Genomic DNA, 25,192 nt, shown 5'->3' with positions numbered 1-25,192 from the left:
TGACTATGGATTTTATCACGGACCTGCCCCCCAGCCAGGGTAAAACTGTGGTTTGGGTGGTAGTGGATGCATTTTCAAAGCAAGCTCACTTCATCCCCTGCGTGGGTTTGCCCTCGGCGGCCAAACTGGCCTCGATGTTTGTGACTCACATAGTCCGGCTACATGGAATTCCTAGGAGATTGCTCACGGATCGTGGCTCTCAGTTCGTTGCCAAGTTCTGGCGGGAGCTTTTGAAGTTGCTAGGGGTGGAACAAGCCTTGACCTCTGGCTACCACCCTGAGTCCAATGGGCAAACGGAAAGGGTGAACCAAATTCTTGAACAATATCTACGTTGTTTCATTAACCACCAACAGAATGATTGGGTCGCCCTCCTGACCCTTGCTGAGTTTGCATACAACAATGGGGTACATGCTTCCACCGGAGTATCTCCCTTTAAGGTGGTGTACGGAACTGACCTGATTGCTGCACCCACCTGGGATTTGGTTTCTACTGAAGCTCCTGAGGTTATTAAATGGGCTAAGAATATTAGTGCAGCTTGGCCAGACATTGTCTCTAGCCTCGAGGAGGCTAAACAAGCGTATAAGTCCCAGGCAGACAAAAAACGTGCGCCTGCACCCGCCTGGAAATTGGGGGACCTCGCCTACCTTTCCACGAAAAACCTACGCTGTCAACAACAGTCAAAGAAATTGGGTCCTAAATTTGTGGGACCCTTTCCCATCGTAAAAGTGATCAATGATGTGACTGTCGAATTGGGTTTGCCAAAGACTTACAGGAATGTGCATCCGGTTTTTCATTCCAGCCTGCTGCGGCGAGCCCCCTTGCCGGATGTGTGGCACCCTCCGTTCTCAATGCCTGTGCCTGTCTTTATTGACAAGGACACCCACTACGAAGTCAACCAGATCCTGGGCTCTCGTTTGCACAAGGGCCGACTCCAGTACTTGGTGGATTGGAAAGATTTCCCTTCGGGGGAAAGGGAGTGGGTTGATGCGGGGAATGTGAAAGCCCCCTGCCTTCTCAGAGCGTTCCATCGTGCCTTCGCATTGTGTCCACGGCCGGTGGATGCGGGCTAGTGAGGGAGTCTATTTTAGTGCGGAGGGATGTCAGGATTGTTAGAAAACCCTGTCATAAATTAGCCTGAGTTCCTCCATGACAGTTTGATTGCTTGGTGCCTGGGAGCTCCAGGTCCTATATCATGCTAACTAGTTAAAAGTGAAACTATGTTATTGTAGCCATTATCTCTGAATGTGCTTTTTCGTGAGGCCTCTCGGCTGGGTCTGGTTCTGCTAAACATAACATCTTATCTAAGCCTGAAGACAGCCAAGGACATGTGAAAGTAACACTGTTTTTAATTGCATTTGTCTCCTATCTCTGCCTCCCCTCCCTTGGGAACTTTCAAGTTTTGGGCGGGAGAATTGTATTGATAAGGAGAAGCAAATCTGTCCTCAGGCAGATTTGACTTCGCTAGTCTAGATGTATGAAGTGCTTCTCAATAAAACTTTCTATTTCTAAGAAGTTGGTTGTGAGTCCTTGCAACGTCTGACACATCCAAGAAAAGTATGTATCCAACCTTTGCTTGAAGACTGCCAGTGAGGGGGAGCTCATCACCTCCTTAGGCAGCCTATTCCACTGCTGAACTCCTCTGACTGTGAATTTTTTTTCCTGATATCTAGCCTATATCGTTGTACTTGTAGTTCAAACCCATTACTGTGTGTCCTTTCCCCTGCAGCCAATGGGAACAGCATCCTGCCCTCCTCCAAGTGACAACCTTTCAAATACTTAAAGAGGGCTATCATGTCCCCTCTCAACCTCCTTTTCTCCAGGCTGAACATTCCCAAATCCTCCAACCTATCTTCATAGGGCTTGGTCCCTTGGCCCCAGATCATCTTCGTCGCTCTCCTCTGTACCCTTTCAATTTTATCTACGTCCTTCTTGAAGTGAGGCCTCCAGAACTGCACACAGTACTCCAAGTGTGGTCTGACCAGTGCCATACAATGGGACTATGACATCTTGTGCTTTTGATGTGATGCCCCTGTTGATACAGCCCAAAATGGCATTTGCCTTTTTTACCGCTGCATCACACTGCCTGCTCATGTTTAGTTTACAATCCACAAGTACCCCAAGGTCTCGTTCACACACTGTGTTACCTAGAAGCGTATCCCCCATCTACTAGGTATGCTTTTCATTTTTCTGACCAGATGCAGAACTTTACACTTAAATTACACTTAAATTGCATCTTGTTCTCATTTGCCCATTTTTCCATTGTGTTCAGATCTCGTTGAACTCTGTCTCTATCTTCCGGAGTATTTGCCAGTCCTCCCAATTTGGTGTCATCTGCAAACTTGATGAGTAGTCCCTCCACCCCCTCATCTAGATCATTAATAAATATGTTAAAAAGTACCGGGCCGAGCACCGAGCCTTGAGGTACCCCGCTACTCAACTCCCTCCAATCTGATGAAACATCATTGACAACAACTCTTTGAGTGCGGTTCTCTAACCAATTCCCTATCCACCTAACTTTCTGGAAATCCAGATTGCAGTCCTTCAACTTATCCATCAGAACATCATGGGGAACCTTGTCAAAAGCTTTACTAAAATCCAAGTAAACGACATCAACCGAATTTCCCCGATCCAGCAAACCTGTTACTTGGTCAAAAAAGGAAACCAGGTTGGTCTGGCAGGGCCTGTTGGAGACAAATCCATGCTGACTTCCTTGGATCACCAAATTGTCCTCCAGATGTTTGCAGATCGCTCCCTTTAATATCTGCTCCATTATCTTCCCCACAACAGAGGTCAGACTCACTGGTCTGTAGTTTCCCGGGTCATCACACACAAACGATTGATATAAAGTTTGTATTTATGAGACTGATGGGTCGATAGTTATTTCTGTTTTATGACATTTTCATCCCCTCTTCCCTTGCGCCTCAGGGCAGTTTACAGTGAGCTTCCCAGCTTCTAATTCACTGTAGTGACGCTACTACTATGCCAGCAGCATTAACAATTATAAACTTGTAACATCCTAAACTTTATAACCTCAAGTCTTATGACTGTGTAACTGTAAGTGTAAACTTTACAGGGTGTTTGGATGGATCACCCAGTGTTGCAGCTGGCTGGGTGTAGTTGGTGGTAGGAGGGCCTCGCGGGGCCCTAGTTGTTGTTGTTTCTTTGGCCCTGACTGAAGGAAGAAGAAGAAGAAGAGTTGGTTCTTATATGCCGCTTTTCCCTACCCGAAGGAGGCTCAAAGCGGCTTACATTCGCCTTCCCTTTCCTCTCCCCCCAACAGACACCCTGTGGGGTAGGTGAGGCTGAGAGAGCTCTGATATTCCTGCTCGGTCAGAACAGTTTTATCAGAGCCGTGGCGAGCCCAAGGTCACCCAGCTGGCTGCATGTGGGGGAGTGCAGAATCGAACCCGGCATGCCAGATTAGAAGTCCGCACTCCTAACCACTAGACCAAACTGGCTCTCTGAAAACTCTCTGAAAACTGAAAGCTTGGTGGAAGAGCTCTGTGTTAGCTCTGGAGGGCCTGGCCTCTTCTGGGAGCTCATTCCACCCAGTGGGGGCCAGGACGGAGAAGGATCGGGCCCCGGTTGAGGCCAGACCAGCCTCCCCGGGATCAGGGATCACCAGCTTGATGGAGTTTGTGAAGAGCCCCCCTCTGTGGGGCAGGCAGAGAGAGACAGTCCCCCAGGTACACAGGGCCCAGATCACATACGGTCTTGAAGGGGACGACCAAAACTTTAAGCGTAACCTGGAATTCAGCTGCTAGCCAGTGCAGTGGTTGGAGCACGGGCCCAAGGTGAGCCCTCCAGGGCTATTTCGGAGTTCCTGGAGCAGGGACAAGGGGAGGACTGCATAGGGTGGGTTGCAGAGGTCTATTCAAGAGGTGACCGTTCCATGGATAACTGTGGCCAGGTGTTCTTGGGCCAGGTAGGCCAATCGCTGGGTAGGTGGAAGAATGCCAGCTGTGCTACTCTCCTGATCTGCCCTTCCGTGGAAAGGGAGTCATCGAAGGTCACGGCCAGGTTTCTGGCTGAGTGTGCTGCTGATAGTTGCACCCCATCCTGGCAGGGCAATTGGGCTGTCTCGCTGGGGCCGTTCCTACGGAGCCACAGGACCTTCGTCTTTGAAGGATTCAGCCGGCTCTGCTTAAGCAGAAGGAAGGAGAGCATATCTGCAGTGGAAAGCATCTGGGTGAAAATAAGCGAGGGGAAAACAAACAGTGTGGTGGTTGGTGTCTGCTACCGACCGCCTGACCAACGAGAGGATGTGGATGCTGCACTTTGTGAGCAGCTTGAGAAAATATCCACGCGGCAGGACCTTGTCATCATGGGTGACTTCAATTTCCCAGATGTGTGCTGGGAAACTAACTCTGCGAAGCGTCCTCAGTCATGCAAGTTTCTGACCTGCCTGGCTGACAATTTCATTTATCAAATGGTAGATGAACCCACAAGAGGTTCAGCCATACTGGACTTAATACTGACCAACAGGCAAGAGTTGGTGGATGAGGTGAAGGAGGTGGGGACCCTAGGGGGAAGTGACCATGTCCTCATAGAATTCCTTTTGAGATGGGGAGCCAAGGAAGCTTGTAGCCAGACGCGGATGTTGGATTTTCGTAGGGCAAACTTTAATAAACTCAGAGACATGATGAGTGTCATACCATGGACGAGAATGCTGGAAGGGAAGGGAGCATGTGAAGGGGGGGCGCTACTCAAACAGGAGCTATTGCATGCTCAATCAATGACTATCCCAGAAAGACGAAAACACTGCAGGAGCTCTAAGAAGCCTATTTGGATGAACAGAGAACTTCAAGAGGAACTAATAAAGAAAAGGAAAATGTTCAGGAAATGGAGGGAAGGACAGAGCTCTAAAGAAGAGTACCTACAGGGTACTAGGCACTGTAGATCAATCATCAGAAAGGCCAAAGCTGAGAGTGAGCTAAGATTGGCCAGGGAAGCCCATTGTAACAAGAAAAGATTTTTCAGTTATGTGAGGAGCAAACGTAAAGTCAAGGAGGCAATAGGCCCACTGTTGGGTGCGGATGGACAAACTCTAATGGAAGATGCAGAGAAAGCAGAAAGGCTTAGTGCCTATTTTACATCAGTTTTTTCCCACAGGTCAAAGTGTTTAGGCACATCTAGAGATGGCAGTAGCCAAAGGATAGTGTCTGGGAGGCAGGTTAACATGGATAGAGAGGTTGTCGAGAGGCATTTAGCTGCACTGGAAGAGTTCAAATCCCCTGGTCCGGATGAAATGCACCCGAGAGTACTCAAAGAACTTTCCAGAGAACTTGCACAGCCCTTGTCCATCATCTTCGGAACCTCTTTAAGGACTGGAGATGTCCCAGAGGACTGGAAAAGAGCAAACGTTATTCCGATCTTCAAAAAAGGGAGGAAGGATGACCCAGGAAACTACAGACCAGTGAGTCTGACCTCTGTTGTGGGGAGATGTTGTGGAGCAGATATTAAAGGGAGCGATCTGCAAACATCTGGAGGACAATTTGGTGATCCAAGGAAGTCAGCATGGATTTGTCTCCAACAGGTCTTGCCAGACCAACCTAGTTTCTTTTTTTGACCAAGTAACAGGTTTGCTGGATCGGGGAAATTCGGTTGATGTCATTTACTTGGATTTTAGTAAAGCTTTTGACAAGGTTCCTCCTGATGTTCTGATGGATAAGTTGAAGGACTGCAGTCTGGATTTTCAGATAGTTAGGTGGATAGGGAATTGGTTAGAGAACCGCACTCAAAGAGTTGTTGTCAATGGTGTTTCATCAGACTGGAGAGAGGTGAGTAGCGGGGTACCTCAGGGCTCGGTGCTCGGCCCGGTACTTTTTAACATATTTATTAATGATCTAGATGAGGGGGTGGAGGGACTACTCATCAAGTTTGCAGATGACACCAAATTGGGAGGACTGGCAAATACTCCAGAAGATAGAGACAGAGTTCAACGAGATCTGAACACAATGGAAAAATGGGCAAATGAGAACAAGATGCAATTTAATAAAGATAAGTGTAAAGTCCCCCTTCAAGGATCGCTGCCTTGTTGTGGCAAGGGGGCTTGCGTAGTTCAGTGAAGCTATGAGCTATGCCGTGCAGGGCCACCCAAGACGGACAGGTCATAGCTGAGAGTTCTGACAAAAGGTGATCCACTGGAGAAGGAAATGGCAAACCACTCCAGTATCTTTGCCATGAAAACTCTATGGACAGTTCCAATAGGCATAACGATATGACGCTGGAAGATGAGCCCCTCAGGTCGGAAGGTGTCCAATATGCTACTGGGGATGAGCAGACGGCTAGTACGAGTAGCGCCAGAATGAATGAAGCGGCTGGGCCAAAGCCGAAAGGACGCTCAGTTGTGGAAGTAACTGGTGGCGAAAAGACAGTCCGATGCTGTAAAGATTTTTATTCCATAGGAACCTGGAACGTCAGATCCATGAATCAAGGCAAGCTGAACGTGGTTAAACAAGAAATGAGAAGACTGAACATCGACATTTTAGGAATCAGTGAACTAAAATGGACAGGAATGGGTGAATTTAATTCAGATGACCATCAGGTATACTACTGTGGACAAGAATCTCGCAGAAGAAATGGAGTAGCCTTCATAATCAATAAGCGAGTAGGAAAAGCAGTCTTGGGATACAATCCCCAAAATGACAGAATGATCTCAGTTCGAATCCAAGGCAAACCATTCAACATCACAGTGATCCAGGTCTATGCCCCAACCACTGCTGCTGAAGAGGATGAAGTTGATCAGTTCTATGAAGCCCTACAACACCTTCTAGAAGCAACGCCCAAAAATGATGTGCTTATCATCATGGGGGATTGGAATGCTAAAGTAGGAAGCCAAAAGATAACCGGGATAACAGGCAAGTTTGGCCTTGGAGTACAAAATGAAGCAGGGCACAGGCTGGTAGAATTTTGTCAAGAGAATAAAATGGTCATAGCAAACACTCTTTTCCAGCAACCCAAGAGACGACTCTACACATGGACATCACCAGACGGTCAACACAGAAATCAGATTGACTATGTGCTCTGCAGCCAAAGATGGAAAAGTTCTATCCAGTCAATAAAAACAAGACCAGGAGCTGATTGTGGTTCAGATCATGAGCTTCTTGTTGCAAAATTTAGGCTTAAATTGAAGAAAGTAGGGAAAAGCACTAGGCCACTCAGGTATGAACTAAATCATATCCCCGACGAATACACAGTGGAGGTGACAAATAGATTTAAGGAATTAGATCTGATAGACAGAGTGCCTGAAGAACTATGGATGGAGGTTCGCAACATTGTACAAGAGGTAGCAACTAAAACCATCCCAAAGAAAAAGAAATGCAAGAAATCAAAATGGCTGTCTGAGGAAGCTTTACAAATAGCTAAGGAGAGAAGGGAAGTGAAAGGCAAGGGAGAAAGAGAAAGATACACCCAACTGAATGCAGAATTCCAGAGAAAAGCTAGAAGAGATAAGAATGCCTTCTTAAATGAACAGTGCAAACAAATAGAAGAAAACAATAGAATCGGGAGGACCAGAGATCTTTTCAAGAAAATTGGAGATATGAAGAGAACGTTTCGTGCAAAGATGGGTATGATAAGGGACCAAAATGGTAGGGACCTCACAGAAGCAGAAGAGATTAAACAAAGGTGGCAAAATTATACAGAAGAACTATACAAGAGCGAGCTTAACATCCCTGATGACCACAATGGGGTAGTGACTGACCTGGAGCCAGACATCCTGGAATGTGAAGTCAAATGGGCCTTAGGAAGTCTGAGTAACAATAAAGCTAGTGGTGGTGACAGCATTCCAGTTGAACTATTCAAAATCTTAAAGGACGATGCAGTAAAAGTGCTACACTCAATATGCCAGCAAATTTGGAAAACTCAACAATGGCCACAGGATTGGAAAAGGTCAGTTTACATTCAAATTCCAAAGAAGGGCAATGCCAAAGAATGTTCAAACTACCGCACCATCGCACTAATTTCTCATGCTAGCAAAGTTATGCTCAAAATCTTACAAGCTAGGCTCCAGCAATATGTGGACCGAGAACTTCCAGAAGTACAGGCAGGATTTCGAAGAGGCAGAGGAACTAGAGATCAAATTGCCAACATACGCTGGATCATGGAGAAAGCTAGGGAGTACCAGAAGAACGTCTACTTCTGCTTCATTGACTATGCTAAAGCCTTTGATTGTGTGGAACACAACAAATTGTGGCAAGTTCTTAAAGAGATGGGAATACCAGAGCATCTTATTTGTCTCTTGAGAAATTTATATGCAGGTCAAGAAGCAACAGTGAGAACTGAACATGGAATCACTGACTGGTTCAAAATTGAGAAAGGAGTTCGGCAAGGCTGTATACTGTCGCCTTGCCTATTTAACTTGTATGCAGAGCACATCATGAGAAATGCGGGATTAGAGGAGTCACAAATTGGGATCAAGGTTGCAGGGAGAAATATCAACAACCTCAGATATGCAGATGATACCACTCTAATGGCAGAAAGTGAAGAGGAACTAAAGAGCCTGTTGATGCAGGTGAAGGAAGAGAGTGCAAAAGTTGGCTTGAAACTCAACATCAAGAAAACAAAGATCATGGCATCCGGCCCTCTCAATTCCTGGCAAATAGAAGGGGAAGAAATGGAGATAGTGACAGATTTTATTTTCCTGGGCTCCAAGATCACTGCAGATGGGGACTGCAGCAAAGAAATTAAAAGACGCTTGCTCCTGGGGAGGAAAGCTATGGCAAATCTAGACAGCATCCTAAAAAGCAGAGACATCACCCTGCCAACAAAAGTGCGTTTAGTCAAGGCTATGGTCTTCCCAGTTGCAATGTATGGCTGCGAAAGTTGGACCATAAGGAAGGCCGAGCGTCAAAGAATTGAGGCTTTTGAACTCTGGTGCTGGAGAAGACTCTTGCGAGTCCCTTGGACTGCAAGGCGAACAAACCGGTCAGTCCTAGAGGAGATCAGCCCTGACTGCTCTTTAGAAGGCCAGATCCTGAAGATGAAACTCAAATATTTTGGCCACCTCATGAGAAGGAAGGACTCCCTGGAGAAGAGCCTAATGCTGGGAGCAATCGAGGGCAAAAGAAGAAGGGGACGACAGAGAATGAGGTGGCTGGATGGAGTCACTGAAGCAGTAGGTGCAAACTTAAATGGACTCCAGGGAATGGTAGAGGACAGGAAGGCCTGGAGGATCATTGTCCATGGGGTCGCGATTGGTCGGACACGACTTCGCACATAACAACAACAACAACAACAAAAGTGTAAAGTTCTGCATCTGGGTCAGAAAAATGAAAAGCATGCCTACTGGATGGGGGATACGCTTCTAGGTAGCACTGTGTGTGAACGAAACCTTGGGGTACTTGTGGATTGTAAACTAAACATGAGCAGGCAGTGTGATGCAGTGGTAAAAAAGGCAAATGCCATTTTGGGCTGTATCAACAAAGGCATCACATCAAAATCACAAGATGTCATAGTCCCATTGTATACGGCACTGGTCAGACCACACCTGGAGTACTGTGTGCAGTTCTGGAGGCCTCACTTCAAGAAGGACGTAGATAAAATTGAAAGGGTACAGAGGAGAGCAACGAAGATGATCTGGGGCCAAGGGACCAAGCCCTATGAAGATAGGTTGAGGGACTTGGGAATGTTCAGCCTGGAGAAAAGGAGGTTGAGAGGGGACATGATAGCCCTCTTTAAGTATTTGAAAGGTTGTCACTTGGAGGAGGGCAGGATGCTGTTTCTGCTGGCTGCAGAGGAGAGGACACGCAGTAATGGGTTTAAACTTCAAGTACAACGATATAGGCTAGATATCAGGAAAAAAATGTTCACAGTCAGAGTAGTTCAGCAGTGGAATAGGCTGCCTAAGGAGGTGGTGAGGTCCCCCTCACTGGCAGTCTTCAAGCAAAGGTTGGATACACACTTCTCTTGGATGCTTTAGGATGCTTTGGGCTGATCCTGCGTTGAGCAGGGGGTTGGACTAGATGGCCTGTATGGCCCCTTCCAACTCTGTGATTCTATGATTCTATGATTCTAAGCCATCCCGTCCCTGCTTCCAGACATACGGCTAATGAGTCTGGGGGAGAAATGGGGCAGGACCCATCCGGAGGAAGAGCTGGGTGTCATCAGCTGGCAGTGGAGGTCATCCATCTGGGTGACCAGTACTGTTTCAGCCCCATGGCCAGGCTGGAAGCCCAACTGGGATGGGTCCAGGTCCAGGACCAGGAATTCTGAGAGTTGGCCTGTATCACCTGCCCTCATTGGATATGGATCAGATCCATACCTTTTCTTATAAATGGGTATAATTACAGCAAGCCCCCCCCTTCCCATAGCAGAAGAGGCTTCTTTGCCATCAGGAGGGGAGAATAAACGGTGCCCACTGGGAGAACCAACTGGAATAAAGCAGCTTTCCCTTGCTGATGTTTTTGATGGGAGGGAAGGGAGTGGCTCCCTAGCAAGTGAGATTGAGTTTGGAAGAGCTTTGAAAACACCCTGTCATCTGGGCAGAAATTTAGAATTAAGGAACACTCCCAGTAGCAGCAGGGGCTTTGTGGCAGGCAAAAATCCCACAGGTTCAGCCTCACGGGGTGTCTGCGTCTCTTGGATTTGTGCCTGTTACACCGCCTTCTAAAGGCACCAGACACTTCACCAGTTGAATTCTAGCACTGTATCAACAACGCCGAAGCAGATTTTGGTAAACTTTGAGTTGGCTTCCACCAGTTGGGGTTCCAACTCCAAGCTGGGAAATCCCTGGCGATTTGGGGTGGAGACTTAGCAGGGTGCAATTGATGCTCCCCCCTCCCCTCCAAGGCAGCCACATTCTGGAGGTCAGCTGTATTCATGGAAGCTCCTCACGCTCCCCCTGCAGGGTGGTACCCCTGGCACTGGTGCAGATGCCAGGCAGATGCCTGAGGCGTACCTGGCCTTGTGATTTTAGGAAGTGTGCTGGCCCTCCTGCTTCAGACAGCTTGTCCCGGAAAGGTTCTGTCATTTTCTGCTCAAAAACACACTGATTTTGTTTCTTTGTATCATCTTCAGATGCTGAACTGCAGTTGCTTCTCTCTGGCATCTTGCGTCACCTGAATCGTTGTCACTCCTTTAAATCCACCCGGAATGTAATTGTTCTGTATTTGTGCCTAGGGTGAATCCCCCACCCCCCTCCATGGTGGAACTTGGGGTGCAGCATTTCCTGGGCTCTTGGATCATCTGTAGCTCCTTTGCATTAGGGGTCTGGGGCCCCTCTTTGCCCCTTCCTTTAGGCTGGATCAGCGCAGGGAGGTGCAGACTGCCCCCTAGAGGGCTAATTCAGCAGCCCCCCCCCTTTTGAGAGGAATAACCGCGCTGCACCATCCAGTGGCTCCAGTGCTGCAATGCTGCTGGGGGTTTTGGGGCCTGGGCCCTCAAGGGCTTTGGGTTGGGAGACCATGCCTGGCAACTGGCAGGAGGGCTGTGGCGCTGCCAGAAGGGTAAAATGGCAGGTTGTCCCCATTCCTTCCTTTAACATACCCCTTCCTTATTTGGATGGGATGGCGGATTCAAAGGGACGTGATATATGGAGGGCAGGGAGCCCCACAGTCATTTCCAACATCCCCCCCCCTGAAGAGTCGCTACTCACCTCCCTCCTGTGTGCAGTTGCTGGTTTATTCCTGCCCTTTGCAGGCCTTCTTCTCTTATTGGGGACTGCTGAGTTTGCTGAGGAGTCTTTGGTGGGAGACTTCTGGCTTCCTCTCGAGCTCCTTGGAGGCCGAAGAATATTCCCTGCACATTCTGAGCATCATGGGCCGGCCAGGGACGGGGCTGTTTCTGCTCCTCCAAAATACAAAGGAGCCGGAGAGGGGAGAGTTTGTTCTTCTGTATATTGGGACTTCTGGGTAAATAGCAGCCCAGCCTCACTCATCCCAGCTGGCCCCACCGCAGACCATGGGGGCAGGGGCAGGGGCAGAGCCATTCTGCTAGACTAGCTGTGCAGCAGGTATTGACCCACTCACTCTGGGGCAGGTGGAAAGTGCAGGGGCCCCTCTACATGAGTCTGTATATTGTGATAACTTTTTAGACAAGTATCTTAGGAATGCATTCAATACATTCACCATGTTATTGTTTACTGTCAGATTCTTTTACTTTGAATCACTGTGATTCCATCTTGAGCAAGAAACATTCACATCATCTCAACATTTCTCACAGCCGAATGCGTGGCCGTCAGCTTGGGCTCCTGCAGCGATGTGTCTCACTCACAGACGGTGTTCCCTAACTTGCTGGGCCAGAGCTCTAGAGGGGTGGTGGAATACAGCCCTGAATACATCCTGATGGGCGTCCTCCACAACTTGCTGCAGGGGGAGTGCAATCCTGACCTGAGGCTCCTGGGCTGCTCCGTTGTGGCCCCGAAGTGCGAAGGGGGCAAAGTCATCAAGCCTTGTCGCCACACCTGTGAAGCCCTGAGGAAGGAGTGCCTTCCCGCCTTCGACGCCATTGACATGGCTTGGCCTTACTTCCTGGACTGCGATCGCTTTTTCGTGAGCAACATAGAAGGATGCTTTGATCCACTCGCTAAGCTGAGAGGTAAGAACAAGAACAGCTGTGTCTGGTCAGGCCAGACCAGGATACCTAGACATACCTTCCTTCCTTCCTTCCTTCCTTCCTTCCTTCCTTCCTTCCTTCCTTCCTTCCTTCCTTCCTTCCTTCCTTCCTTCCTTCCCTCCCTCCCTCCCTCCCTCCCTCCCTCCCTCCCTCCCTCCTTCCTTCCTTCCTTCCTTCCTTCCTTTCTATACTTATATCCCAATTTTCCCCTCACTGAAGCTCTCAAGTGGCTTTTAAAAATACAACTAAACCAGACTTTCTCAACTTTTTTACCATTGAGAAATCTCTGAAATATTCTTCAGGCTTTGAAAACCCCCAGAATTGGTACAACCATTGGGAAGCATAACTGTGTAGACACCCACCTAGGTCCCCTCCCCTTCCCACCCCCTCCAGTCCCATCATAGGCTATTTTTGGAAGGAGTGGGTTGACATGACTGTATAGACTCATAAGGTAAAGGTATCCCCTGTGCAAGCACCAGGTCATGTCTGACCCTTGGGGTGACGCCCTCCAGCGTTTTCATGGCAGACTCAATACGGGGTGGTTTGCCAGTGCCTTCCCCAGTCATTACCGTTTACCCCCCAGCAAGCTGGGTACTCATTTTACCGACCTCGGAAGGATGGAAGGCTGAGTCGACCTTGAGCCGGCTGCTGGGATCGAACCCCCAGCCTCATGGGCAGACAGCTTCAGACAGCATTTCTGCCGCTTACCACTCTGTGCCACAAGAGGCTCTCTTATATCACTTGATAAATGTTACAAATTTTAAAAATATATAAAATATTAATTAACTCCCACCCATTCAGGAAACCCTTCCAGGGCCATCAAGAAACCCCAAGGTTTCACGAAACCCTGGTTGAAAAAGTCTGAGTTAAACAAAGAACAGTGAACATTCAGTGCACTCCCAGGCTGGCTTCACATGGACCATCTTACTCAGGCCCACAAGTTATGAGCTGAAGGACCTCCGGCTTGTTCCTCTGGGTGTGCTGTGACTTCAACACCAGAAGCCGGAAGAGGAACTGAAGCTCAGTCTTTGTATTCTGTAGGTGGCAGGCCTCCAACCTCTCCTCTCCTGTGCCAGCACACTGCAGGGCAGACGGCAGGCCCAGGCCTTCAAGTGGGTGGCCTGATGAATAGTTCAGAGAAGGCTTATTCAGACATGCAAACAACCGTGCATGGGGACAGTGTCCTCTGACCATGTAGTCCTCCTTGTCAGCTTAAAGCTCAAGATCCTTTAGTCCAATATCTACATACCAAGACAACCTTGGAGACCAGGTGAAGGTTGGAGGCTGGCAAATGTTGTCCCCATCTTCAAGAAGGGGAAAAAGGAGGATCCAGGTAACTACAGACCCATCAGCCTTACGTCTATAGCTGGCAAAATTTTTGAACAAATCATCAAGCAGTCGGTCCTTGAGCAGCTAGAGCAGACAGCTATGAGTACTAAGAGTTAGCACAGCTTTCTCAACAGGACATATCAGACTAATCTTATCTTTTTATCAGAAAGTTACTGCCTTGCTGGATCAGGGGAATGCTGTGGATATAGTTTATTTCAATTGCAGTAAAGTATTTGATCAACTTCAACTTGATATTATTATTGACGTTTGTAAAATGAGGTATGTATCATATTACGGCTAGGTGGATCGATAACTGGTTGACAGATTGCACCCAAAGGGTACTAGTTAATGTTTCAGCATCCTCTTGGAGAAGAGTGACAAGTTTAGTGCCCCAGGGCCTTGTCCTGGGCCCTATATTGTTTAACATTTGAATAAAGGAATAGAGGGGATGCTTATTAAATTTGCAGATGATACTGAACTGGAAGGGTTAGCAAAACCAGCAGAAAACAAAATCAGAATACAGAATGATCTTGACAGGCTGGAAAAATGGGCTGAAATGAAAAAATTAATTTCAGTAGTAGTAAATTTAAAGTTCTGCATTTAGGTAGAATAATGATATGCATCATTATAGTATGGCGGATACTTGTCTTGACAGCAGCATGTGTGAAAAGGATCTAGGAGTCTTAGTAGACCATACATTGAACATGAGTCAGCAGTGTGACTCTGTGGTTAAAAAGACAAATGGGATTTTGGGCTCTATCAAACGGAGTATCGTATCTAAATCACGGGAGGGGATGGTACCACTTTACTCTGCTTTGGTTAGACCACACTTAGAGTACTGTGTTTAGTTTTTGGCACAGTTGAAGACGGATATAGAATCATAGAATCATAGAATTGGGCCTCTAAGGTCATCTAGTCCAACTCCCTGCACCATGCAGGAACTGTGGCAGCAATTTAAAAATACTTATTAGGAACCAGTGATTGAAGCTTTCTGAAGACAATACTGATTTAGGTAATCTACCACTCGTAACATAAGGCACTATTATATTATTATAGTGGTCATTATTTATTTTTATCCTTATGGTGTAATTATAATATTATAGATTCATAGAATAATAGAGTTGGAAGGGACCTCCAGGGTCATCTATTATCATCATCATCATCAGATTTCTAGCCCGCCACTCCCAAAGGTTCATGGCAGGTTACAACACATATAAAACCCCAATGAAATACCCCAATAAATTCACACTCTACGTAATTACAACAGTTCCCAAGATATCAAGAAGGGCGGACTAAAAGTAACAAAACTCACCCACTCTCCACCAAGGGGGCAAGGAGTCGTTGACCATTAACCCACCCAAGATTGACCCAGGAGGGGTCCAGTTCTTCCCTGGTGTGCTGGCCTCAACCATAAACGTGGTGGAAGAGCTCCGTCTTACAGGCCCTGCGGAATGCCGAAAGCTCCCACAGGGCCTGTAGCTCTAGTCCAACTCCCTCCACAATGCAGGAACTCACAACTACTTGCCTACCCACAGTGACCCGAATTTCATTCCCAAGGGATCCCCCCCAAACAAAAATCTCCAGAATTCAATCTGTCCTTGAGGAAATTAATTTGCCTTCTCACAGTGGATGTAGACAAACTGGAGCATGTCCAGAGGAGGGCAATAAAAATGGTGAGGGGCTTAGAGACCAAAACGTATGAGGAAAGGGTGGAATCATAGAATCAGTGAGATTAAGTTAATTAAAAAGAATCTTTGGCTTAACATCCGGGAATAGTTCCTGACAGTTAGAGCAGTTCCTTAGTGGAACAGGCTGCCTCGGGAGGTGGTGGGTTCTCCTTCATGGAAGTTTTAAAGCAGAAGTTAGATAGTCCTCTGACAGAAAGGCTGATTTTAGGAACTTAAGGAGATGGTGAGTGGGCAGAAGGGACTGTGTTGGTCTCTTTTGGCCCTTTCATGCATTCCCAGGGAGCATGACTTTGGGGTTGGGAAATGAATTTCCTCTAGGGCAAAATTGCCAGGGATTCTGAGGGGGTTTTTTTTGGGGGGGGGCATGGAATTTCGGTCACTGGGCATGGAATTTCGGTCACTGTGGGTGGGCAGGCAGTTGTGAATTTCCTTAATTTGGCAGGGGGTTGGACTAGATGACCCTGGAGGACTCTGTGGTTCAATCCAAGATAGAGACATCTGCCTGAAACTGATCCTACAGACAACTCAGCAGCTTCATTCAGCACCAAATCCAGCCACCCACTTGATGCTTGACCGGCTGCTCAGGACTGCTGCCCCTGTCCTGAAGAGAGACTGACCAGATGGCATTTGAAATAATAAATTGCTTCTTGCACTTTTTTCTTTTTAATGAAAAGTACTTTTGTATCAGGGTCAAGTCAAAATGGGATGTAGATGGTTTTTGCCATTTTCAAGGAGCAAACCTTTCCTCAAAGGCTTTCCTTAAAAAGCTGAAATAATAAATACAACCAATAATTACATTTGTAACACAACAAGAATTGAGTCCAATCAGGCACCTATAAGACCAACAAAGATTTACTCAAGGTGTGAGCTTTTGAGTGCAAGCACTCTTCCACAGACTAAATGAACATCCATCCTAGGTGTAAAGATATAAGGCAAGATAAATTGTGGCAAATTAATAAACTGTCATAATATCCAAATTAAGCCATATGACATGATAATTCTTTGCTAAAACAGCAAATCAGTCCTTTTGAGTTCAGTTGTTGTCCACCTCACTAATTAATGGCAGACACTTTCCCAGTTGTTGCTGGCCCCATCCATCTCCACTGAAGCGTGGAAACCTTCCTGCAAGCGACAAGCTGTCCTGGCAACTATAGTCCTGACACCAGAGAGTTGAATTAAAAATTATATTATGTACTAGCTTCAAAGCCCGTTCCTAAGAACGGGCCTTGAAAGGTTCCCCTCTCCTGGCCCCTGGCCAGGCAGCTTAAAGTGGCTTTGGGCTGCGGCTTGCAGCCAGATCAAGTGGGGCGGGCGGGGGCTGGCCAGCTCGTTAGCAGGGCCGGGACAGAACTTCTTAGCAGGCAGCCAAGAGGCCCTCCACCATGACCCTTTACCCAGGGCCCTCTCCCCTTACCGGCTGCCGACTCCAGGCATTGAGGCGCACCTAAGAGCAAAGAGGCTAGAGTCCAGGGATGGAAGGTGGGAGCTGCAGGGGCAGGGCCAATCAGGGTGCAGCCAACCTGGACAGCTGGACACGTTCCACCCCCCAGGCTGTTTCACAAATGTATAGAGGGACTATGGATAAGGATTACTAACATCACATTACAGTCACATTGTCCCATATAAATTAAAGAGAAGAGAGGATTGTAAGGCATGTGGATATAAGAGTTGAATGAAGTTAGCATGCATAGTGAGATAAGAAATCAATATCTCTGTTGAGCCCTGGAGATTCCATTGCTTTGAGTCTTGTAATAACTTGCATTTCCACAATCTCCCTTTCTAGCCTGTTCTTGAAGTTCCTTAGCAATGAAACAGCTACTTTGAGGTCCCTTATTGAATGTCCTAAGAGCCTCTTGTGGCGCAGAGTGGTAAGGCAGCCGCCTGATAGCTTTGCCCATGAGGCTGGGAGTTCAATCCCAGCAGCCGGCTCAAGGTTGACTCAGCCTTCCATCCTTCCGAGGTCGGTAAAATGAGTACCCAGCTTGCTGGGGGGTAAACGGTAATGACTGGGGAAGGCACTGGCAAACCACCCCGTATTGAGTCTGCCATGAAAACGCTAGAGGGCGTCACCCCAAGGGTCAGACATGACTCAGTGCTTGCACAGGGGATACCTTTACCTTTACCTTTTTATTGAATGTCCTGGAAGGTTGATGTGTTCCCCTACAGGTGTTTCAGTCCTGTGGTTTTTGTCTTAGTTTTGTTCCATTCAGCAAGTATAATGCATTCCAAACTCGCTTAGATCTTTTAAAACTAACTAGACATCTTAAACTCAAGTGCTATTTTGAGAAATTCCCTTTGTATACTGAGATGAACAGTTTTAAGGTAAAATCATCTTTTAACCCATCAGGAGAGGTCCCTGAGATCTCGACATTTGAGAAAGTAGTCCTGAAGGACATTAAACATATGGAAGGAAAAAATTGTGCCTTGCCCTTTAATTTGAGTTGTGATGACTTCCAGTCACTTTGTGTACTGCAAAAGGACCCAAATATAGTAATTAAACTGGCAGACCAGGGCAGTGGCATTGTGATTTTGAAGGAAACTGTTTATTATATGAATGAAATTAAAAGACAGCTAGAGGACGGTAAGTATTACAAACCTATTGGTTACCAACAATACGACTTCATGAAAGTTAGAAGAATAGTGGTTCAAGAGGGTTTAGCTATGGGATACATTTCAAAAAATGAGGCTGCATATTTGGAAAACAAATACCCTTGTATCTTACCTGTATATAGTTTACCTAAAATTCACAAAAATATTAGACCACCAGTGGGACTCCCCATTATTTTGCAATGCAGTTTCCACATCTAAAAGCACCTTGCTAAAACGGTTGCACTTACTAAAGACGCAGCCCGTTTGGCTGACTTGATTGAGCCACTTTAGTTACCTGAAAGGGCTTGTTTGGAAGCCCTGGACCGGAACGCATTCCATTGGATGGGGCTAGGCTTTCGGTTCAAAGCCTGTTGGGAGAAGCGTGAGGTTCAGAATCCACCGACACATTTTTTATTAGACTTACTAGACTTGGTGCTTGAAAATACCTGTTTTGAGTTTCAGGAAAATTTGTTTTTGCAGATCCTTGGAATTTCCTTGGGTTCACCTGGGGTGCAAACCCCTTCATGTTGAATGTTGAGGGACAGTGCTTATGTAGCCCCCAGATTAACCCTTTTGTGCCTTTCATAGCATTTCATGTCCTTTTTCTTGATATCTTTATGGTGTACAAAAATAAAGATAATTTGCATGACTTTGAGGGGTGGATTAATAGTCAACATCCTGACATTAAATTTACAGTGTCTAGTAATGAAAGAGAAATATCATTTTCAGATACATTAGTATCAGAGGCAGGAGAGAGGGGAGAGGAGAGCACAGAGTTGGCGGGGCGTTCTCCCAGGCGCGCGGCCACTGAAGCGAGTGGCTGGATGGGGGGGGGGCACTGCAGGAGGCGCTTTGCTCCCCCCCACCGTCTCGAATGTGGATGTTGTCAGGCCTTCAGATTGGCCCCTCTATCGTCATTGCGGGGCCAATCAGAAGGTGCGCCTCCCGGTTGGCCCCTTGCCCCCGGACTGACAATCGTAGGGGCCAATCATGCCTTCCGATTGGCCCCTCCACTTGTCAGTCCAGGGGCAAGGGCCCAATCCGGGGTTTCGATCCCTGACTGAGCCCTCTGTCACTGGGCTTACTGTTTTATTTATATTGTTCTTTCTTATTTATTTTTTATACTTATGGTGCGATTATAATATTATAGACCTCCAAGGTCATCTTGTTCAACCCCCTGCACTATGCAGGAACTCACATCTACATGCCTACCCACCGTGACCCCAATATCATCCCCAAGGGATCCCCCCCCCCAATATAACCAGAATCCAGCCTTGCCTGGAGGAAATTCACCTCCCATCCCACAGCAGCAGTTAGCAATTCCCTGGGCATGGAAGGAAGGGCCACAAGAGACGAGCACTGGCACATCCCCTCCTGCCCACCCGCTCCCCATCTGCCTAAGCTAATAACCTCAGCATTTCTGCAGGTTGACTATCTTGCCTCTGCTTAAAAACTTCCAAAGAAGCAGAATCCACCACCTCCCAAGGAAGCCTGTTCTGCTGAGGAACTTCTGGATGCTTAGCCAAGGATTCTTTAGAATTTAAACCCATTGGTCCGAACCTCTGGGGCAAGAGAAAGCAACTCTGCTCCATCTTCTCTATGACAGCCCTTCAAGATGGGCTTTTTAGCTTTTTAGCTAGATGACCCAGGAGGTCCCTTCCAACTCTATTATGCTACGATTCGATGAATACAAGCAGTACTGACCGGCCTCGGTCCAGCCTGCGGTGGAGTTCATCCATCAGGGCAACTAGCACTGTTTCTACCCCATGGGCAGGCCGGAAGCCCAACTGAAATTGGTCAGGGGCTGAAGCTTCTTCCAAGAATGTTGATATCTGGTCTGCATCAACCCTTTAGTATCATCTGCAAATTTAATAAGGACCCCCTCTATTCCTTCATCCAAATCATTTATAAATAAGTTGAACCACACAGGCCCCAGGACAGATCCTTGGGGTACTCCACTTGTCACTCTTCTCCAAGAGGATGCTGAACCATTAACAAGTACCCTTTGGTAACGATCTGTCAACCAATTATCGATCCACTTAACAGAATTAGGATCCATACCGCATTTTACCAACTTGTGAACAAGAATATCATGTGGAACCTTTTCAAAAGCTTTACTGAAATCCAGATAAACTATGTCCACTAAGCTTTAGGATGCTTAGGGCTAATCCTGCGTTGAGCAGGGGGTTGGACTAGATGGCCTGTATGGCCCCTTCCAACTCTATGATTCTATGATTCTATGATTCTATGATTCCCCTCATCCAGCAAAGTAGTCACTTTCTCAAAAAAAGAGATGAGGTTGGTCTGATATGACCTGTTCTTTAGAGGGGAGGGGATTTGTCCCCTCCCTCACCATGTGAAATGGCTTTTCTACACTGAGCAGGATTCCCCAGGAATTGGTTGTATTAATTATTTTAGCTTTTTAGGGAAAGCCTCTGAGGAAGGGCTGGATCCCTGAAAACGGCAAAAGCCATCTAGATCCTGTTTTGGCTTGATTCTGGTACAACTTTACCACAAAGAGAAAAAAGTGCAAGAAAACTCATTATAAGCAATTTATTGTTTGAAACACCATCTAGTTGGTCAGTCAGTCTTTTGAAGAAGAAGAAGAGTTGGTTCTTATATGCCGCTTTTCCCTACCCGAAGGAGGCTCCAAGCGGCTTCCATTCACCTTCCCTTTCCTCTCCCCACAACAGACACCCTGTGAGGTGGGGAGGCTGAGAGAGCCCTGAGATTACTGAAGAAGAAGAGTTGGTTCTTATATGCCGCTTTTCCCTACCCGAAGGAGGCTCAAAGCGGCTTACAGTTGCCTTCCCTTTCCTCTCCCCACAACAGACACCCTGTGGGGTGGGGGAGGTTGAGAGAGCCCTGGTATTACTAAAGAAGAAGAGTTGGTTCTTATATGCCACTTTTCTCTACCCGAAGGAGTCTCAAAGGGGCTTCCATTCACCTTTCCTTCCTCTCCCCACAACAGAGGGAGGTGAGGCTGAGAGAGCCCTGATATTACTGCTCAGTCAAAACAGGTTTCTCAGTGCTGGGGCAAGCCCAAGATCACCCAGCTGGCTGCATGTGGGGGAATGGGGAATCAAACCCGGCATGCCAGATTAGAAGTCCGCACTCCTAACCACTACAGCAAACAGACTTTTGGTTTGGACTTCAGAGGCTGCCTTTATCTCTTCACCCCTGTGCCAAACAGACAAAGCTGCGCATTGTATGTGTGTGGAATAAAGAAGAAGAAGTGAAGCCTTTTTCACTCCCCCCCCCCGCCCCAATGAAGTGAGAGGAGAGTCAGATAAATCGCAAGTCAGTGAGCCAGGAGGGAGATTGGGCCAAATGCTATGCCAATCAGAAAGGCCAATCTGGGGGGGGGGGGGAGTGCTATTAAGTGCCAGCGTGGGCTAAGAGTTCCCCGTGTGCAGGCCTATAGTGGGGCAGATCTCCTCCCTCCCGTCCATCCTGGCTTGGCAAAGGGATGCGGAGGGACAGCAGGGCACTGCTGCTCTCCTCATGCGGTGCTCCTGACCCAGTTCATGTCCCCTGGAAGCCTTTCCAAAGCAGTCCCTCACAGCTACTGGGTGACAGCTGGGGAAAACGTAACATGCAGTTGGGTTTGGAGGATTCTGGCTTGCTGAACTGCTCTCTCCTCTGGGCTGATGTCTCTGGATGGGGAGATTCCAGGGATCTGGAGGGGGAGCCTGATCAGGACACAGTTTGGAGAAGGCAGTGAGTGACCTCAGGAGGACGGATCCCTCCAAGCAGCCCTTTCCTCCATGGGGACGGTTCTCTGTCTTCTGGAAGCTCTCTAGTCCCCCTGGAGGTTGGCAACCTGTCTTCCTGCTGGCTCTCCCATCTCCCTCACTGTCTTGGGGGAAATGGAAAGGTGGGGGATGGGACTCTGAAGTGTTCTTTGCTTGACTTTCGTTCATTACCAAACGGAAAGTCATCTAGTGGAAAGTGGAACAGAATGAACAGTTTGGATGTCCCGTTTGATTTGGACGGTCTTCTCAGTTGAGTGACTCCTTGATGCAAGGATGCCCTCAGATTCTTCAATGATCTCCTGCAGGTGCAATAAAGAAAAGCAGTCCGTTTAGTGAAAGGGACGTGTTTACCTTACAGGTGAGACCGAATTTTCGGAAGACCTCCTCACTGAGTTCCCTGCATCCCTTCCGTTTGCCCACCACTCTTATCCCCAAATGGTGCGGGAACTGAAGAAGACGGCCTCCAGATGTTCCCACATAGCCCGGCTGTACAGCATTGGCCGAAGCTTCGAAGGCAAAGACCTCTTGGTTCTGGAGTTCTCCACCAGCCCTGGGAGGCACGAGCTGTGTGCGTAAGGAGGGAAGGCGCAGCCACCCCCCCCCCCCGAGGGGCAGGCTCAGGGTCCAGTTTTCTAAATCCCTCTTGACCCCTGTGACCCGGCGCTGCTGTTGGCTTTGTGAGGGGGGGAGAGCTCCAGCACAAGCCGCGGGGGGGGGGGGGGGGCGGGGGCGGGGGGGATGTCCTTAGTCGACCTGAGGCCTTCCAGGATGCTTCCAGCACATTAGTGGTCTGTCTTGGCATCCGGCAGCTTCAGGTATCCACAGCCACCCAAATCCTGTTGCCTACAGGTAACAAAATTGGTAGGCAGAAGTCCACCCCGTGGTATGCAAAAGATTTCTCCTCGGAGAGGCAAGAGACAGCGGGAGCAGCCGATCTGGAAGGCCCCGTGGAGACTTTCTCCTGCCTCAGAGGAAGCCGCTTCCTTGAAGGGGTCGGGGCTGTCCCATTCGGTCCTGGGCAAAATGGGCCTGTTTGCCCCTTCCCCCGGGGGCACAGGCCAGGACACCTGCCTCTTCGGGAACATAGAGACCGGCTCCAGGCTGGTGCTAGAAGGAGGCTGGCAGCTCCCCGCCCCCAGTGGGGGTTCTGCTTGTGCTGCGACTGGGGGCCTTGTGGCTGCTCCTCAGAAGGGCGATGGCAGAGCCCCGGTCTGCCCGAGAGTGGGCTGGCACTTCCAGGGATGGGCACGGTGAGGCTCCCTCCTCACCTCACGCCATCCTTGTATGCTGAGCTGCATCTGCCTCCGGGTCTTGGAATCCCTGGGAAGAGATGCAGAGCATTTGCAATGCCAGTTTGCCCCAAAGGAAGGTGAGCCTGAGCGTACGGTGACTCCTCTCTCTGCCTCCTCCCCTTTGGCCCGGGATACGAGCAATGCCCAGATGCCGGCTTCCTTCCTGGCGTGCCAATTGCCACTTTGGGATAGGGAAGTGGATTTCTTCCAGGCCAGACGGGTGGAGGAGGGTCATCATTTGGGCATGGCATTGGGTCACTGGATAGGCAGGCTGTTGTGAGTTTCCTGCATTCTGCAGGGGGTTGGACTAGATGACCCTGGAGGTCCCTCCCAACCCTTTTATGATTCATGGGGTTGGAATCAGCTCTGTGAGCCACCTGATTGTGGGCTGTCTTTCTGCTGTCAGAAAGTGAGTGAATAATGAGAAGGGCTGTCCGACCAAGAATGGAGGACAGCCCACCCTATCTAAAACCAGGTCTCCTACCATGTTAGGAGGATATGATGTTTACAAATAGGCTTCGTTAGATCTTGATTAGTAAATTTCTGACTTTTTACGAGGCATGATCATTTGCTTCTGCCTTCTCCAGTTTGGAAACCATCCGACTAAGAAAATCTACCCTGCTTTATTTCTTTACAGTTAAGCCGGAGTTTAAATACATTGGCAACATGCATGGGAATGAAGTGGTGGGGAAAGAACTATTAATCTGTCTTGCTCAGCATCTGTGCTCTGAATATCTTCTGGGGAATCCAAGGATCCAGACGCTGGTCAACAACACGCGGATTCACCTCCTCCCTTCCATGAATCCAGACGGGTACGAACGCGCAGCAGAAGAGGTACATACGCAGCAGCCTCTAGATAAAGCAGAAGATTATGTGTGGAACAACGGTAAATGTAAATTCTAGAGGCTATTTTCATGACTATTTTGGGAGATGGCCTTTGCAAAAGGGAGCTCTGCTTTTCACAGAAGAAAATCCCAAGACTTTGGGTAGTCCTGAAGGCAGCTCTGGGGCCAAAATGCCTCCTTTTCTCATATGAGCACAGCCAGATCATCCTTGGAGGCCCTTCCCTGTGCCTCTTCTCCTCCTCTCCAGAAGTAAAATGTAAAATGGTTCCTACTGTTTTGTCCATGATGTGAGCCTGGCTGCCTCCCTAGCATGGCCTATGTCCATGGACTACTATTCCCAGGAGCCCCTGCCAGCAAATTTATTTATTTATTTATTTATTTATTTATTTATTTATTTATTTATTTATATCTATCTATCTATCTATCTATCTATCTATCTATCTATCTATCTATCTATCTATCTATCTATCTATCTATCTATCTATCTATCTATCTATCTATCTATCTATCTATCTATCTATCTATCTATCTATCTATCTATCTATCTATCTATCTATCTATCTATCTATCATACTTCTATACCGCCCTCCCCGGAGGCTCAGGGCGGTTTACATTATAACAGAGAACCATACATAAAACAGTCTGTAGAACATGTATAACTGATAACTAATAATTGTAACCAAATAACAACACAGTATAACAGTAAACAATATAGTAATACAAACAGGTCCAGGGCTTATTGATGGGATTCTGAGGGGGGGGGAGCAGGGGCCCTTGGTCGCTGATTGATTATGTCTGGTCTCGGCCAAATGCCTGGTGGAGGAGCTCCTTTTTGCAGGCCCTGCGGAACTGTTTAAGCTCCGTCAGGGCCCTGATCTCCTCTGGGAGCTCATTCCACCAGGTGGGGGCCCGAACAGAGAATGCTCTGGCCCTGGTCGAGACCAGGCGGACCTCTTTAGGGCCAGGGATCCTTAGCTGATTGGAGGCAGTAGAGCGCAGAGCTCTTTTGGGGGCATAGGCGGGCAGGCGGTCCCTCAGGTACACTGGGCCCTGACCGCGTATGGCCTTGAAGGTAATTACCAGAAACTTTAGTCTGATCCGGAATTCAACTGGTAACCATTGTAGCTGATGGAGAATAG

At 47.9% G+C, this 25,192-nt stretch overlaps 1 protein-coding gene across 11 annotated transcripts in view; it reads left to right on the top strand.

Annotated features, from left to right (window-relative positions):
* Window positions 1–25,192, top strand: part of CPZ (carboxypeptidase Z) — a 76,324-nt gene that overhangs the window by 16,636 nt on the left and 34,496 nt on the right. For 8 of the 11 annotated variants that reach the window (XR_013224841.1, XM_077300464.1, XM_077300462.1 and 5 more), the window contains 3 exons: window positions 12,163–12,537; window positions 22,275–22,484; window positions 23,846–24,042. Coding sequence is in view for 10 of the 11 variants with exons in the window: in XM_077300464.1 (XP_077156579.1) it covers window positions 12,163–12,537; window positions 22,275–22,484; window positions 23,846–24,042 (782 nt within the window). In the remaining variant the exon portion in view is untranslated. The remainder of the gene's footprint in view (window positions 1–12,162; window positions 12,538–22,274; window positions 22,485–23,845; window positions 24,043–25,192) is intronic. The other 3 variants (XM_077300469.1, XM_077300466.1, XM_077300460.1) reach the window with 2 other exon arrangements.

The sequence above is a fragment of the Paroedura picta genome, chromosome 10, assembly GCF_049243985.1.
Source record: "Paroedura picta isolate Pp20150507F chromosome 10, Ppicta_v3.0, whole genome shotgun sequence".
In the NCBI taxonomy this organism is placed as follows: domain Eukaryota; kingdom Metazoa; phylum Chordata; class Lepidosauria; order Squamata; family Gekkonidae; genus Paroedura; species Paroedura picta.
Note: the sequence above shows the minus strand (reverse complement) of the source record. Positions and strands in the feature narration are given on the sequence as shown.